Below are 19025 nucleotides of genomic sequence, written 5' to 3' on the forward strand. Positions count from 1 at the left end.
CCAGACAGAAACGCAAACAAATGGGCTCGCTGCTGACCTGTGAAGCTACTGTTCATTTCAGGAACCTCATCATCATCCTCAGTCTCTGTAGGCACTATTCCAGCATTTTGCATCTCATTGTAGGACTTGGTGCGGCGTGGGGTTGACTGCTGGGAACCAGGAAGGCTGTCTTGCAGAGCATCGCCAGTAATCACTTTCCCACTAGGGGGCTGGCTGGGCGGCTTGGGTGTTCCATAATAGTTACCTAGGCAACAAGAGGATATTACCAGCATTCAGAACAGGAGGGTTAAAGGAAATGCAAGACATGATGATGTGGGGTTTCGAAAATGCTCGATTATGAAAATGACTGCTTGTCTTCATGAAGTTTATGCCAGGGAGATAATGGTATCAGTGTTGTCTGGACAATCAGGCAGTATTGTTTAAGGGCAATGAGCGTACACAATGGACAGAGCTGGCTGGCTGAAAGAAAAGCACTCCACATCATTAAATGAAAGCAATACATTTAGAATTCAACCAAGCCAGGCTGAGTGATAAACCTTCATATTAATTAAGAGATTTATTTTGACGAAACACAACATCAGGATAGAGTAAAAATAAGTTAAGATTTTAACTATTCACAAAAGTGTCATTTAATAGGTAATAGGTGCATGTGTGCCCAGTAGTGATGCGCGGGTCGGGGTTTTTTTCAACCCGCGGGTCCCGCAATTATGAAATTATTTGGCCCGCCCCAGCCCGCCCCGCAGTACTGTGTCTATTTTTACAACCCGCCCCGCCCCGCACCCGCGACAATTAAATAGACATACTATGCATTGTAATGCAAATGAAAACCGAAAGTGCTTTTCGCCCTTTAAACTGGCAACAATACTGTACGATTATGAATATGAACCATAAATCAAATCATATTAATAACAAGATAATCAGTGGTGTAACGTTAGTGGTGCCGGAAGAAATGTGGGTATATATGCTTCATTTATGAATATCGGTTTGAACTTTCTATTTGAACGCATTCGTTTACTGGATCCTTGGACTGAAAGGTTTAAAGGTTCACTGGTTTAAGGAAGTTCTGATCATGAAAATCTGCTTCTTTTTATTTGTAAGATATTGTGTTCGTTATTATGTACTGTTTAAAATGACTAGGGTGCAGGACGCAGCGGGCGCAATACATTTCAAAGCAAGCCGGCGCCACAGTCCTGACTACATCATTGCTGTCTTGTGTGTTTTTAGCGAATATTTACATTCATTCACATATGACTGGATGTGGTTGACTGTCATGATTTTGGCTAATGCAGGATAATGCGCATCAGAGGAGATTTAAATACGCATAGCACCAGGCCAGCAGAGCTGAATGTGAGTTCGCTTGATGCGCTTGTGGCTGGCAGCGGGAGCTGCTTGGCGCTTTCGTGACGTGACGTGTTGATAACCTTATTAAAGAACTTAATAAAATATGAAAATAGATATTCCCAAATATGTAATATAGGTTATAGGGGATTGCACGCAACATACATTGATTTTTTTAAATTTTATTTTGTTTTTAATGACCCGCCCCAACCCGCCCCGCAAATAAAGTGACAGTTTCTTTACCCGCCCCAACCCGACCCGCGGGTTACCCGCGGGGCCCGCGGGTTATGAGACGACCCGCGCATCACTAGTGCCCAGTACTACCAAAGAATTCACACATATATAGAGTGCAGTAAAAATAAATTTAATATAAACACTACCAGTCAAAAGTTTTTGAACAGTAAGATTTTTTATGTTTTTTATGTTAAAGAAGTCTCTTCTGCTCACCAAGCCTGCATTTATTTGATCCAAAGTACAGCTAAATCAGTAACATTTTAAAATATATTACTTTTTAAAAAAACTGCTTTCTGTTTGAATATATATTTTAAAATGTAATTTATTCCTGTGATTTCAAAGCTGAATTTTAGCATCATTACTCCAGGCTTCAGTGTCAAATGATCCTTTAGAAATCATTCTAATATTCTGATTTGCTGCTTAAAAAAACATTTATTATTTTTATTATGTTGAAGACAGCAGAATTCATTTTAGGATTCTTTGCTGATTGGAAAGTTCAGATGAACCGCATTATATTATGTAACATTACAAATGTCTTTATCATCACTTTTTATCAGTTTGAAGCATCCTTGCTAAATAAAAGTATTAATTTTTATCATTTCTTTCCCAAAAAAGAAAAAAAAAATATATACTGACACTCATATAAGCTTTTGTAGGGTATAGCGTATATGTTTCAAAAGCTTTTTTATTTCAGATAAATGCTGATCTTTGGATCTTTCTATTAATCAAAGCATCCTGAAAAACATTTACTCAACTGTTTTAAATTAATAATGTTTCTTGAACAGCAAATTAGCATATTAGAATTATTTCTGAAGGATCATGTGATGCTGAAGATTGTAAGACTAATGTTGAAAATGCTGAAAATGTTACTGTTTTTGCTGTACTTTGGATCAAATAAATGCAGGCTTGGTGAGCAGAAGAGACTTCTTTAAAAACATTAAAAATCTTACTGTTCAAAAACGTTTGACTGGTAGTTTATCTAAATTATAATAAAATTAGATTATAAATATGCAAAGAAATAAATTAGGCTTAATTCTAAATCTTATTTTTTTAATTCTAAGAAAGTTTGAGGAATAAAAAAAAGTTAAACAAATAAAATAAATAAGAACAACTATTAGGGTTTTACACTATTTCTGGGTCACTAAAAAAATAAAGAAATTTGATCATGTAACTGTGTACGAAAGGTCAGATTTTCACCAGATTTACCATCCCATAATCCAGAGCTATTGTGAGTTGACCTTGATCTATGAGCACTGCCTTAGTTTATTATAACTAAACCTTTATATCGTTTAGCATGAGCTACAAAAGGCAAATCCCAAGTTATGCAATGGATAAAAGTAACTACTGCATGTATTTATATAAGAAAAGATTTATAGTTTGATGTTTGTCTGCACGGAGAGAAAACACTTAAAACACTGTGTGTGTGTGTGTGTGTGTGTGTGTGTGTGTGTGTGTACAGTTGAGGTCAAAAGTTTACATACACCTTGCAGAATCTCCAAAATGTTAATCATTTTACCAAAATAAGATGGATCATTCAAAATGCATGTTATTTTTCTCAATAGAGTCTCAAATGTTTACATACACTTGATTCTTATTCTGCGTTGTTACCTGAATGATCCACAGCTGTTTTATTTTTTTGTTTAGTGATAGTTGTTCATAAATCCCTTGTTTGTCCTGAGCAGTTAAACCGCCCACTTTTCTTCAGAAAAAACTTTCACGTTCCACAAATTCTTTCAGCATTTTTGTGTATTTAAACCTATTCCAACAATGATGATTTAGAGATCCATCTTTTCACACTGAAGACAACTGAGGGACTCATGCAACTATTAAAGAAGGTTCAAAAACTCACCGATGCTTCAAAAGAAAACGATGCATTAAGATTATATTTTTGCATTAATATAATATTTTTTTCATTTAGTACTAGTGCTACAGAAGGTATTTACATGTTTTCCAGAAGACAAAATAAGTTAAATTTACCCTAATCTTCAAACTCAAAAAGTTTTCACCCCCCAGCTCTTAATGCATAGTTTTTTTTTTTCTGGAGCATCAATGAGCGTTTGAACCTTTTGTAATAGTTGCATATGAGACCCTCAGTTATCCTCAGTGTGAAAAGATGTATCTCAAAATCATACAGTCATGGTTGGAAAGAGTTCAAATACACAGAAATGCTGAAAAGCCAAAGAATTTGTGGGATTTTTCTGAAGAATAGCGGGCAGTTCGCCCAGAACTCTTTAGGACAAACAAGGGACTCATGAACAACTATCACTAAATATCCTATATTGTTTAAATTGTTAATTGCAACATTGTAAAATACAAAGGCTAATCAAAAATATGTGTGTTTAAACTTACCTTCGTAAGATCCGATCTCCAACAGTGTCCCACTCTGTTCAAGCTTCAGAAACTCATCCACTGACAAAAAATTATAATCTATTCCTGGCACCTCTCCGTCACGAGGGTTGCGGGTCGTACCTGTGACAAGCAAAAAAAGAGAGAGCACCCATAAGATTCTGACAACATGAAACTGCTAATTTATGCATAAAACCACATATACACCACGTCTATGATTACCACCTACATCAGGGCCAACAACAACCACATGCTACAGTCTACAGGCTCCTGGAAGCCAATCGCTGGGTGTGAAATCAGTGTGAGAGAGCTTTGCACAGCTAAAAGTGAAGATGTTGTAACACCTTGATGATAATTGGTTGTAGGAGAGCAAAGTGTGGCTCCAACCCCCACTGTATTGCTCTAACTACATATTAGATTAAAGCAGCTTTAGGGATCAAAGAGTCCATCCGGCTGCTCTGCCTCCACTATCACATTCCCTTACACCCCGTTAAGGCCTTGTATTAAAATCCGTCTCAGGTGATCCGATCACAAATGGTCAGTACAAAATCCAGGTGTAAATAGGGTTCCCAGACAACAGTAAAAGACCGGCTAACCTGTCAATCAACCACACGCTTAAAGGGACAGTCCACCCAAAAATGAAAATTTTGTCATTATTTACTCACCCTCATGTTATTCCAAACCCGCAAGAACTTGGTTCATTTTCAGAACACAAATGAAGATATTTTTGATGAAATCCGACAGTTTTCTGACCCTGCTTAGACAGCAACACAACTGACACGCTCAAGGCCCAGAAAGGTAGTAAGGACATCAATAAAATCCTTTTCTATCTTTCTCCACTCACTATACTCAAATGGACTCTGATAACCCAAGAGCATGTTTATTAGACACCATGATCAATCATAATATCATCCACACACATAACGCTCATACAGATGTGAAGTGCATTTGCCCCTTGCGTTGTACTCGTAATCAATATCTCAGCTGTCATAAATCACGTCTTATCACCACAACTGTATTCATTTGCACTTGGACACTGGGGTCTTCTGCAGCTATTTGCGACGCTGAAGGTTAAGACGGTGGCCTGGCAGTCACCACGTGTCTCACACGCTCGTCCTGCTGTGTGCTGTATCTCCCCATCACTTGATGGAGCTGATGAATAGCTGATATAAATAGCACCCCGCGATGGGAGATGCTCTTTGGCAGCCATCTTAGTGACACTGGTGATAAATCAAAGATGTGATGATAACTCAGTTTTCTCAACAACCTCACAATGTAATATTCTCTTTGGTTCACAGACCCTCTCGGCAGCGTCTGGTGTAAGACACAAGCCCCAAAATGGATGCTCTGCAAAGCTTGTGTGTCACTTTTAATAGGACTCAGATCTTTTTAGCTGTTTCGTTCAGATGTAAACATCTGTGAAATGTGTTTTCAAGCTTGTGGTTTATAGGAGCACAACAATTCTGAGATGATTCTAGGTTTCTCAAAAACAGAAAACTATGGAAGCCTGTTTCCACCACTGAATAAAAACAAAACAAAACAAAAAACGTCAATTGTGACTTTTTCTCTGACAATTCTGACGTTTTTTTCTTGCAATTGCGAGTTTACATCTTGCAATTATATAAACTTAATATAAATGAGAATGAGATTTCCATTTAGTACTGCCCTTCAGAAGCTACAAAAGATACTTACATGTTTCCCAGAAGACAAAATAGGTTAAATTTACCCTGATCTTCAAACACAAAAAGTTTTCACCCCCAGCTCTTAATGCATAGTCTTTTTTCTGGAGCATCAGTGAGCATTTGAACCTTCTGTAATAGTTGCATATGAGTCCCTCAGTTGTCCTCAGTGTGAAAAGATGGATCTCAAAATCATACAGTCATTGTTGAAAAGAGTTCAAATACACAGAAATGCTGAAAACCCAAAGAATTTGTGGGATTTTTCTGAAGAATACCAGGCAGTTCACCCAGAAGTCTTCAGGACAAACAAGGGACTAATGAACAACTATCACTATATACTATATTGTAAAACACAAAGGCTAATCAACAATGTGTGTTTAAACTCTATAGATTGCTGTTTACCTTCGAGAACATTTCAGTCTTTGTCAGAATTAAAGTCAGAATTGTGAGGAAAGAAATGTCAGAACTGGAGTTTATATCACACAATTTAGAAAAACAAATTATGAGTTTATATCTTGCAATTCTGACTTTATAACTTGCATTTGAGAGTTTACATCACACAATTCTGAATTTATAAAAAAAAAGTCAGAATCGCAAGATATAAATTCAATATAAATGCAATTCTGAAAACATCAGTATTTTTATAGCTTAGTTTATAGCTCACAATTCTGAGAAAAAAGTCAGAATTGGAAGAAAAAAGTCAGAACTGGGAGAAAAAAAGTCAGAATTGGCAGTTGATATCTTGCGATTCCAACTTTTTAACTCAAAATTGTAAGTTTATATCACGCAATTCTGAGAAAAAAGTCTGAATTGTGAGTTTATATCTTGCAATTGTGAGTGTATATCACTCAATGCTAACTTTATAACTCGCAATTGCAAGTTTCTATCAAACAATTCTGGGAAAAAAAATCTGAATTTTAATCTCACAGCTGTGAGTTTATAACATGCAATTTTAGGGAAAAAGTCAGAATTGTGAAAAAAAATTGTGATTTTAAATCTCACTTTTCTGAGAAAAAGTCAGAACTGCGAGTTTATATCATGCAATTCTAAAAAAAAAAAGTCAGAATTGTAAGATTAAAAGTTGCAATAATCTTTTTTTTTATTCTTCAGTGGCAGGAAACGGGCTTCCATAGAAAACAGCCACAATCTGCTAGGAATATGATTTCAGAGGGTACAAGTATGAGAATCATTTAGTTTCTCCAGTGGTCACAAAATGTCATCAAAGGGGACATTGCATACCCATTTGTTGGTAAAAGTTGGTATGATTTTTTAGGGTCTTCATGAAATGTCAGCAAACATAGTTTGGTTAAACATTTGCGAGAAATTGACTCGTGTTCACTTTTACATTCAAATACAAAACACCTGCATTGCTTAAGAGACTTTGTTGTCGCTACAGCTGCTCGAGCATGGAGAAAATGAAAGCATACAGCTGGCTGAGGGTGGAAATATGCTAATACGGGACAGTCAGTAGTTGTAGGCGGGGCTTGAGCAATATGACATCATACTGCTCACAAAATCAAAACGGCTTGATAATTGAGAGCGTTTAGGTTTTTTGTGGATTAGATAAAAAGGAGCAAATAGCGTTTTATCATTATAGGGTGGTTGTGTCCACACATTTAAGACACATTTATATGCTAACACCATGTAAAAGTGAATTTTGCATCTGGTGTCCCCTTTAATGCTGGCATTGATCTAATGATGAAAATCTTAAAATATCTTACCAAATATATACCCACAATTAGAGCCAAATGGCTCTACGTCTTGTAAACGACAATATAACAATAGATGATTCTTCTACAGTACATCCTATTAGTCAAGCCAGAATTGGCATCTCAGACCGCTCAAATAAAACAGCAACACACAGTTTTAAAAGCAATGCAGAGATTTGAATATCATTTTAGAAGAAGTCAACCAACAAATAGTTTACTTATATCTTTAGATGCTCAAGAAGCATCACACACATCATCATTATGCAATGTCTCAAAGTATCAGTGACAAATGATAGATGATACATTAGAAACATTATAGATGATACATTTTTACTTCAACAAACAAAGCATGCAATACTACACCCTAGTACCTCTCCTATGAACAATACATAGAAAAAAAACACGTATGTGCATTTATAGTATACACTTTACACAGCATGCACAAATGTGAACCAATGGCACTACTAAGTAGAAAAACATATCCAGAAATATATAAATAGCATGACTGTCACATGATGATATATTTTCTTGTTGCTAGGGACAACCCTTGAAGGATACAATCCCTGAGAGCTTCATCTCTCATTTCTGAGGGGATCAAACCATTTCATATCACATCACACACTGTGCCACACAGTGAAGATTGGGTGCAAAACAACAGCCTCAAGAATGAACATTGCAAAGGTAGTGGTCTTTGTTTTTCAAGTCAAGCACCTGTATGAACTTTTAGCCTAGATCAGGAATCAGTTTTCTTGACTCTGAGAGTATTTGCTAAATAGCTTTTATTGTTATGTATTAGTCACTGATGCATCTTGTATGCTTAAAATCAAATGTTTACCATTGAAGGGATAGTTTATCCTAAAATGAAAAACATTTCCATATTATCATACCAAAATTGTAACCTGTGACAAATAACTTTTCTTTTCTCTCTTTTTTTTTTGAATGATATGTTGAATGATGTTGGCAATTAAACATTTGCTTATCACTGACTTCCACTGTGTGACAAATAAAATACAATAAAATAAAATAAAAACTTCTTTAATTCTTTCAAAGGTTTCTTTTTTTATTTTTATTTTTAACTATTCCTATTTTATTTAAATAAAATAACTTCTTTAATTTTCGCCAAATTTTCTCAAAAAATTTTTTTCGGATAAACTGGTAACCAAACATTTGGTTATCACTGACTTCCACTGTGTGATGAATAAAATAAAATAATAAAACAAATAAAACAAATAAATAAAATAAAATATTTATTTTGGGGGGGGGGGGGTGAACTATTCCCGTTTTATTTAAAATAAAAATAAAAAATTATTCTCAGTTTTTAGTTTTTTTGGGTGAACTATCCCTTTAACTCTGTACACTTTCCCATGACCGTTCATGAATTCTAAATGCCCTTAATTATCCCTGGATACGCATGTGACATACAAGAACACTGTGTTCGGCAAGCAAGAGTAGATTAAAGTACACTTCTCTACACAGACATTTTTTGAAGAAGTCACCTTAATCAGTCTTGATTCTCCTGTTAATATACTTATGCTAGACCACTGAAAGCTCACCAGGCGCCCAAGTGCTAAATGAAGCAAAGGTGAGGAGCAGTGACAACAAACATCACAATCTGCAGCTGTTCGATCCCGGCCTACACACACTCATCAGTTGTGGGTCAGTGACTGCGAACAGAAGGGGTTACTGTCGCCAAATGGCATGATCCAGGGCCCAAAAGAGAAACAATTACCTAATGGGGGTTTACAACCCTCTGCTAAATGATAACCCCCTCACTGACACACAGCCGTCACAGACTGGAGCTGCTTGCTGTATTTCCAAGCAGTAAAGTGTATGTGTATGTGCGGCTGGAGACATTCTCTCTCCGGAAAAGAACAGTGGTGCTTCACAATGAATCAGCATCAGGAGTTCCCACAATGCAGCCTGGGAACATGCAACATGTGCATGCATCCACACACAAACTCAATATAACTATTTTGCTATATTATGTATAATGTGGACAATGTTTTTAATGAAAGCCTATTTTATTGAAGCCTGTTTCCACCACTGAATAAAAATGATAATTGAGACTCTTTATCTATAAACTCACAGTTGTGACATTTTTTACTTTATAACACGCAGTTGTGTTAAGTTAGAATTGTGAGATATAAACTGCAAAAAAATATACCAATATAAATCCCAATCCTGAGAACATATCAGTCTTTTTTCCCCCTCAAAATTGGACTTTATAACTCGCAGTTGTGAGTGTATCTCACACAATTCTGAGAAAAACAAGTCAGAATTGCGAGTTTGTATCAGAATTCTGAGAAAGAAAAAAATCAGCAGTCCCAATAACCTTTTTTTAATTTTTATTCAGTGGGAGAAACTGGCTTCCATACATTTTTCATCTCAGAGTAAAAAAAAAAAAAAAAAAAAAAAAGTAATTGTGACTTTATATCTCATAATTTTTACGGAAGCTTGTTTATGCAACAAGAAAAAAAAAAGGTAACTGTGCCTTTTTAATCTAAACTTTCACAATTCTGAGTTTATCTGACGTAATTCTGAATTATGAGTCCGAATTAAAGTTAAACTCAGAATTTTGAGATACACACTGCGAATTAACATCTTGCAGTTCTCAACTTTTTCTCAGAATTGTGAGATGTTTATAATTTGCAATCCCAAGATTTCATTTCAAACTTGCAATTCTGAGAGAAAAAAGTCAAAATTCTGATATTCAAACTTGCAATTGTAAGATAAAAATCAAATTGTGAAAAAAAAAACCTTATTTTAACCTTTTTTAATTTAGAGGCAGAAACAAAAACAACTGTGTGATGCAAACTCAGATTTCTGAGGAAAAAAAAGTCAAAATTGCAAAATATAAATTTAAGACGTAAATCCGAAAATTGTAAGAAAAAATAATTATGAGTTTATATTTTGCAATGCTGGGTTTATGTATAGAAGTGTGAAATGAAAAGTCACAATTGTGAGATAAAAAGTCAGAATTGTGAATAAAAAAAAAATCCAATTTCTTTGCATAAACAAAAAACAACTGCGTAATTCTGATGTAAGCTCAGAATTCTGAGGGGAAAAAAGTCAAAATTGTGAAATATAAACTATATAAAACTACACAAAAGAATATACATAAAAGATATAAATTTGCAATTGTGAGGAAAAAAAAGTTAAAGACTGAGATATAAACTTGCAATTGTGAAAAAAAGAATGCAATAACCTTATTATATTTCATGGCAGAAACAAAAAATAACTGAGATGTAAACTCAGATTTCTGTGGAAAAAAAGTAAAAACTGTGAAATGTACTTAAAATTGCGAGATGAAAATCTGAAAATTGCAAGAAAAAAAATTCAGAGTTCACATCTCGCAATGCTGGGTTTATGCCCAATCAAAAAAATCACAATTATGATATAAAAAGTCATAAATAAAATGAATAAATCGCAATAACCTTATTTTTTGATTCGTGGCAAATAAAAAAACAACAACTGCATGATGTAAAAAAAATTACAAAATATATACTTAGAATTGTGAGATGTAAATTAGAAAATTGCCAGAAAAAAAAATTCTGAGTTTACATATCGCAATGCTGGGTTTATGTCTGGAATTGTGAGATAAAAGGCTGGAATTGTGAGATAAAAAGTCAGAATTATGGAGAAAAAAAAAAAAAAAAAAAAAACGCAATACCCTTATTTTTTATTTCATGGGAGAAAAAAAACCAACAACTGCGTGATGTAAAGTCAAAATTTTGAAGGGAAAAAAAGCCAAAATTGCGAAATATAAAATAGATTTAAATTAAAATTACAAAAAGCGAGACGTCAATCTGAAAAATTATTTTGTTTTAGTTTTTGTTTTTGTTCCTGTTCAATGTCATTTGTTTTCGTTTTTCGTTTTCGTTCCTTGAACCGGTTCAGAGCCCTTCGGCCAGCAACGCAGTGCTCGTTCCGTATCTCAGGGAACCGAGGTTACGGAAGTAACCGAGTACGTTCCCTCTCGATACTTCACTCGTACTGCGTCTGAAAGACACTTTGGGGAACCAGTACAATCCCGCCGTAGCTATGGTAGAGGAACGACTAATAATGGCCCTAGCACCTAGGGGCTAGTCAGGGCCATCCTATTCAATCGGGAAATCCAATAAACGACCGTTCCAGGGAGATAACGGAGGTTACGGAAGTAACCGAGTACGTTCCCTCTCGATACTTCACTCGTACTGCGTCTGAAAGACACTTTGGGGAACCAGTACAATCCCGCCGTAGCTATGGTAGAGGAACGACTAATAATGGCCCTAGCACCTAGGGGCTAGTCAGGGCCATCCTATTCAATCGGGAAATCCAATAAACGACCGTTCCAGGGAGATAATACAGTTTGGAGCTCGCAAGAGGGCCAAGACATACATCATTTAACTAAATACTGGTTAAATGTTTATCCATTTATGCAGAAAAAATCCGAGCCTGTAAGGTCGGAACCTCTAGATTATAAAATCTAGCACCGCACAAATTTCTGCAATAGAAACTCCACTGGACCAGGCCCAGGATGAGGCAATGCCTCTAGTCGAATGGGCTCTAACTCCCATGGGGCATTGTAGACCCAAAGAAGAGTATGCCAGTATGATAGCTTCTACTATCCATTTGGATAACCTCTGTTTCGTAACCGAAGACCCTTTGGTGCGGCCACCGAAACATACAAACAGCTGCTCCGACTGTCTTAAGGAAGCAGATATCTCCACATAGCTCCTCAATGCCCTAACAGGACAAAGAGGGTTGAAGTCTTGGTCTTGCTCCGAGGGAGGAAGCGCCAGAGTGATAACTTGATCTCTGAAAGGGGTTGAGAGACACTTTGGTATATAACCAAGCCTTGGCTTCAGGATGACTTTGGAGTCATTAGGCCCGAATTCCAGGCATACAGGGTTCACTGAGAGAGCCTGTAGGTCACCCATGCGTTTTACTGATGTGGTCAGGACCGTGGCGCCAGCTTCCTTTTAAATATATTTTGATGATTGCACCTGACCGCGCCGTCCTCTCCGTCACCTCAGATACTGCGAGTTTATAACTGTGGTCACATTCAGATGTCAGTAAACGTTAATTTTTTTTTCAGCACGTGCGGTTTGCTAAATCTGAGAAAAATATAAGTGCGGGTGGGTGGCAGGCAGATTACACTATTGCCTGATTTTGCTTTATTTCATCGTCAAAAGTAAGATTTTGCTCTCTTTTGTCATCAAAAGTATTCTGAAACAAGTCACAACTGAGCCGATGTGCATCTCCATTTAAACAGCGGTGTTTCGTTTATGAATGAACGTGCGTTTTTAAACGAATCTAGTGAAATGATGATTCAATTTTTCATTCATAAAGACAGTCATTTGCTTTATTCAGGAATGAATCAGCTGTTCAAACGAATCAAATTAATGATATGATTCACTAATTAAATCAGTGTCTTGCCGCCATCTGCTGGCAGGTCCTCTCAGTTATGTATATATATCATTTAAAGTTTAACATTAATCTCAGCTCTTAAACTTTTATGACCACTGACCCGCCAATCGCCTGTGCCGTCATCTTCGTGGCGTGTAACGCCAAATAGGTTGTGCTGCGAAGCTCTCTGAAGGCGGGGTCGTCCAGACCTGCCTCATCCAATCCGCGGAGGAGTTTGGCCTGGTAAACCTGAAGGACAGCCATAGAGTGAAGCGCTGAAGCTGCCTGTCCAGCCGACGAGTATGCTCGTCCAGCGAGGGCCGAAGTGGTCCTGCAGGGCTTGGATGGGTGCGCAGCCTTAGCCTTCCATCTAATGGCAGTGGGCGGTCAGAGATGCACGGCCAGAGACTCATCCAGTGGAGGCAGTTTGTCATAGCCCTTCTCTTCAGCGCCGTCGACCGTAGTGAGGCCGGAGGAAGAGGAGGTGCGTAGGTGGGCTGAGTAAGGAGCGCGCTAAGACTTTGTTATCTCGTCGTGGACTTCTGGGAAGAACGGCAAGGCTCTTTGACGAGGCGACGCCCCGGCAGAAACCATTCGTCCAGACGACTGCGTGAGGGACCCTCAGGTGGAGACCAGTCCAAACCCAGCTCTTCAACAGCTTTAATCAGGACGCGGAAAAATTTGGCGTCCATGCCAGTGCCGGTCGCGCTGGGTTGTGTAGATGGAAAGGGGGCAGGGTCATGTGATGAGCCCGACAGCTCCTCCCCATCCGATGCAGCCAATGACATGTTGTCATCCATTGCTTCGCACTCGCTCCCTCCAAACGAGACCAGATCGCTCGCAGCCACAGAGGGACGCTGGTCTTGGTGAGCGAAGAGAACGGGCGAGTCTTCCCTATGGGGTGAGAGTGAGGCACGAGGGGGCTCAGCCGGCGTGGGCTCATCTAACACCGTGAGCTGTGATCCTCTGCCCCGCTGCTTTTTTCTCACAGGCTCCTGTGAGGAAGGAAGCGGGAGGGCGCGAGGGGCGGAGTCACTTTCTGAAAAGAAAGTTATCCGCAAGCGCAGATATATGAGACTCATATTCCCGCAATGGGAACATTCCGTCTCGGTGAGCGCAGCCTCAGCGTGGGCGGGGCCCAAACATGAGACGCACTCGCCGTGACCATCAGCGGCGTGCAGAGGGGCTCTGCACGAGCAACAGAAACGGCGCGGCATTTGCAACAATGGCAAATATAGAAATTTGCTCTTTGGACCTTGGTAGTCGTAGAACGCCGGATAGCGGCAGGGAATCCGGACCGCAGCTGCTGCAGGCAGGACAGACGCGAGAGCGGAGAGTCAGCCGAGCAGGAGGAGGATCCGCTGCGAGGGCTCGTTCTACTGCGAACGGCTTCTTCCAAGGCTTGAAGGTATCTTCCTTATTGAGAGCGAAGTCAGTCTCTGCGAGCTGTAATCGTCGCTGAAGGAGAAGGATCTGAGATCCCATGGCGAAACGCGCGCTTATATAGCCAGTTACTCCGCCTATTCTGGCGGAATTTGGCGCGAGGTTTCACCATAGGTTCGTGCAGCTCCGCTGACGAGCCATAGGTTCGTTTTTTACTCACTGCACGAACCAATGGCCGTGCAGTAACACTGCGTTATTGAAATGCTTCAGTCTCGGAGAAAAAGGAGTTTTCCCCAAAGCGTCTTTCAGACGCAGTACGAGTGAAGTGTCGAGAGGGAAGTCAGAACTCTTAAGGGAAAAAAAAGTAAAAATTGCGAAATATAAAGAATAGCGATACTTAAATCCGAAAAACTGTAATAACAAATAATTTTGAGTTTACATCTCGCAATGCTGTATTTATGTCTGGAATTGTGAAATAAAAAGTCAGAACTGTGAGGAAAAAAAACATGTAATGTAAACGTGATGTAAACTCAGAATTCTGAGGGAAAAAGTCAAAACTGTGAAATATAAACTAAGAATTGCGAGATATTAATCCAGAAATTGCTAGAAAAAATTATTATGAGTTTACATCCCACAATTCTGGGGTTATGTCTGAAACCTGTGAGAAACAAGTTGCAATTACCTTTCCATTTCCACAATTGCCACCTTATTTCTCACAAAGTGACAGTTTTGCATATTCGAAACTTTATATATTTGAGAATATTTGCATTGCAAAACCATTCTAAAATGTCTTAAATTTACCTTTTTGTTTTTACACAGAGGTGAAAAAGGGCTCCTATCATTTTCAACAACCTCCTTCCCAGTAGGGAAGTCTTAAATATCCATCAGATTTCACATTTTTCACATGCTTTCCTCAAAGAGGTGGATTGTAAACCATCTTCAAAAGGGTCATTTCATGGAAAACAGGATTTTCCCTGCTCTTTTGATATAAAAGACCTCAACTGACTAGAAAGACTTACTTTCACAACACAAAGACCATTTATGGAAACTAAGTTGCAAAAACAGGTCATTCTGTAATCGTCACAGTTTTGATGTAAGAACTGTGAGGGCATTAACATATTTCCGCCCACATTTACACATCAACAGCTATTCAGTATTCAACAAGATGGCCTGTCCTGATGAATGACAGTGTGAACTACACCAGTAGTTTTCATATGCAAAGAAGTTAGCCAATCAAAGCAAAGGTCATTTACATTTAGATGTCTTACATAAAGGTAGAGTCACTTAAAACAGCCTGTTTAATTCTAAAGGTCACAGAGAGGGTGTAAAATGGTTTTGCAAAATAAAATATAGACTTATAAGCGGAATTCATTGAAAATATACTTCAATGCTTCAAAGGTGGAGATAAAATGCACAGCATCTGTTTCACCACATTTTGATAAATGTTTTCAGTGCAAACGACACACAGTCTCTTCTTGTCCTACGTGTAGTCAAGGTCTGGCAGGTCTGGCTGAAATGTTGTCATGCAGTCTGATTCTGGATCAGTCTGTCAGGCAGTAATCCCCTTTAGACTCCATGTAGCTTAAACCTGGCTGAGCTGTTGACTCAGCTTATGACTGATTCTGGATCTGTCTGTCAGGTTGAATGGCATTTCCTCCTCTCACCTGTGAGCTAGCATCAATCCGTCCTCTCTACAGGAGAAAATCTAGATAAATACTGCCTCTGCATAGGGATTTAAAGGAATAGGCCTTATAATATCTCTTCAATCCAAAAATTGCAAGAAAAAAGTAATCCTGAGTTTCCATCTCGTAATTCTGGGTTTATGTCTAGAATTGTAAAAAAAAATTGCAATAACTTTGTTTATGTGGCAGAAACAAAAAATAACTGTGATGTAAACTCAAACATTTGAGAAAAAAGAATTCTATATTGCAAAATAAACTTATAAACCAAATATAAACAAACAATTGCCACCTTATTTCTCACAATGTGACAGTTTTGCATCTGAAAACAAAAATAACAACTTCATTCAACAATTTTTCAGTTTTTCATGTCCTCAACGTGCGTACACGAGAGTACAGCGATGCATAAGAAAGCTTTCGAGTTTCATCAAATATATCTTAATTTCTGCTCTGAAGATGAACGTAAATCCAAAAATTGCAAGAAAAAATGCATCTCGTAAATCTGGGTTTATGTCTGGAATTGTGAGATAAAAAGTCAGAATTGTAAAAAAAAATTGCAATAACCTTATTTTTTATTTCGTGGCAGAAACGAAAAATAATTGTGTGATGTAAACTCAGAATTACAGAAAGAAAAACGACTTCATTCAACAATTTCTACGTTTTTCCATGTCCTCAACGCGCGTTCACGAATGTACAGCGATGCATAAGAAAGCTCTCGAGTTTCATCAAATATGTCTTAATTTCTGCTCTGAAGATGAACGTAAATCCAAAAATTGCAAGAAAAAATGCATCTCGTAAATCTTTTAAAAAAATTCTGTTGTGAAGATGAACAAAGCTCTTAAGGGTTTGGAACGACATGAGGTTGAGTAATTAATAGGGATGCACCAAAAGGAAATTCTTGGCCGAAGCTGAAGCTGAACAAAATTAAACACTTGTCCGAAGCGCAATTACAGAACACGGTTTTTCGTGTTTTTCCCCCATGTTTTTTTTTCACCACTGAATAAATTAAATTTAAATTGCCAAAATGTGCTTTTTACAGTTTTGTCTTGCTATTCAAAAAATAAATAAATAAATAAATTACAAAACGACAATTTAAAAATATTTACTTAACACTGAAAATTTTTTACATTCTAGCAGACATTATAGCCTACCAACAAAGCACAATTTAACTTAAAATTAAAATAATATTCTTTGTCCATTTTTAGGACGCCCTTCTTGAATCAGGTGCGTATATTAGATAACAATGTTCTGTAGTTTATTTACTAATGGTTTAAGGCCATTTCGCGATTTCAGTCATCATTCAGTAACCAGCAACAACTACCCTTTCTCTGTCTTTGACAGTTTTTAATGCCAAAAGAGCTTTTTTTGCTATTTTCGGCCAAACATTCGGCGCATCCCTAATAATTAATGACAGAATTTTCATTTTTTGATTGATATATATCCCACAACAAAAAAAACTCATCTGTATTATATGCACATAATCCATATGATTTTGATATATCATGCATTCCTATGTACAATGGACTGGGACTGAATCATTCAAGCTTCAAAAAGGACACATAAGTATAATAAAATGATCATAAGATTTCTTTAGAAGACTTGTGCACTATATTCCAAGTGTTCTGACGCAACATAGTAGTTTTGTGTGACAAACTGACCAAAATCTATCACCAGATCACAGTCAGCGAATTAAACAGGTTCAGTCTGTTTTGTGAACGACTGTTTCTGTTAACTGGATCAAATGTTTCATTGATTTATTGAACGCACCAAAATGAGTCATTGAAAATCTTGTTCGGTCTGTCATACGAGTACAGCAGTCTTGGAATTGTTGGAACTATTTGCTTTTGGAAATTACATCTTAAGTATTCCATGGAAGAACCAAAGTCATATGGATTTGGAACGACACGAGAGTAAATCATGACAGAATTTTAATTTTGGGGATGATTTAATCCTTTAAGTGAACATGTAGTTAAGGACAAGGACAGGATCTGAGAGCTGTGAACGGAATTGAAATGAGTGCAGTGATTTGGCAGCGAAAACAGAGGCTCATTCATTCTTAATGAACGACTGGTCCCTATTTTAAGGGTCTCAAATGGCAGATTTCTATGCCCCAAAAAGTCATAAATAAATATATAACTCATTCCAGGATGTGGCAGATTACTGTAAAAGGTAATATTACAATTCAGAGTTTCCACGCCAGGTCTGTCTTATTTTCCACAAAATGGAGCCTGATCTCTCTCTCTACACATCTTTGCATATGACATAAATACATGCAGCGGGTAAAAAATAGCTGCATTGTGAAGTGCAAAGCCAGCAAGGAACCTGAAAGCACCAAAGACAGACATATTTAACATCACACGTTCTAAAATACATCAGAAAAACAACAATGCCATGTGCACATCCAACACACAAACGGCCTCTAAAAATAGCCGTGTCTGATAAATCAGTTTATTTTTGTGGCTGAGGTTCCAGCAGCACTGCAGCACCAAGTGTTGTGTTCCTGAAGCCCCTAGTTCAGGTTTCTAATATGACCTACATTCGAACTTCACCACATCAGGTCATACAGGTTTGGAACGACATGAATAATAATGCATTTTGGTTTTTCAACGTATTGTCTGGCAAGACCTGTTCATAAGTTTTACAGAATTGCTTTTCTGAAGTCAGGAGAAGACCTGCAGAGTTCTGCTCAGTCAAGCTTCAACTTTCTTTGAAAACATCTCCTAGGCATCAAGCTTCACTGACTCACATGCCTAGAAAAGACTCCTTCAACTTTGTTGTCACAAAACAAGCTGCTAAACCCATTACTCTTTTGAAAAACTATGTTTTTTTTACAATTTCATGGGTTTCGGTTTTCAAGGGACAGCAGCCCAATTTAGTTGCTTGGTGTGTCACAGCCTTAAAGGGATGGTTCACCTAAAAATGAAATGCCCGGAAAAAAGCGTTACAACTTGGTCCTACATCAACTTCTGGAACGCCACTCTCATCTCAGCATACGTGAGCATACGACAGTTGGCGAAAGCTAAAAATGACGGTTTATAAAGTTTTAAAATTAATATTTTTCTTACACAACTGCATCTATTTGCTTTAAAGGACCTTTATTAACCCCCCGAAGGCGTGTGGAGTATTTTTTATGATGGATAGATGCACTTTATTGGACTTCAACATCTCAACACCCATTAACTTGTATTATTGGAAGAGCTGGGACATTTTATAATATAACTCTGATTGTATTCGTCTAAAAGAAGAAAGTCATATACAAATAGGATGGC

The 19025-nt window shown here is 37.7% G+C and overlaps 1 protein-coding gene across 1 annotated transcript in view; it reads right to left on the reverse strand.

Moving 5' to 3' along the window:
• magi1b (membrane associated guanylate kinase, WW and PDZ domain containing 1b) overlaps positions 1–19025 on the reverse strand; it is a 125531-nt gene that overhangs the window by 75721 nt on the left and 30785 nt on the right. Inside the window, exons 3-4 of the mRNA XM_073825504.1 lie at positions 3922–4041; positions 38–244 (exon numbers count right to left, since the gene is read on the reverse strand). Of these exons, the coding sequence (XP_073681605.1) occupies positions 38–244; positions 3922–4041 (327 nt within the window). The remainder of the gene's footprint in view (positions 1–37; positions 245–3921; positions 4042–19025) is intronic.

The sequence above is a fragment of the Garra rufa genome, chromosome 20 (genome assembly GCF_049309525.1).
Source record: "Garra rufa chromosome 20, GarRuf1.0, whole genome shotgun sequence".
Classification (NCBI taxonomy): domain Eukaryota; kingdom Metazoa; phylum Chordata; class Actinopteri; order Cypriniformes; family Cyprinidae; genus Garra; species Garra rufa.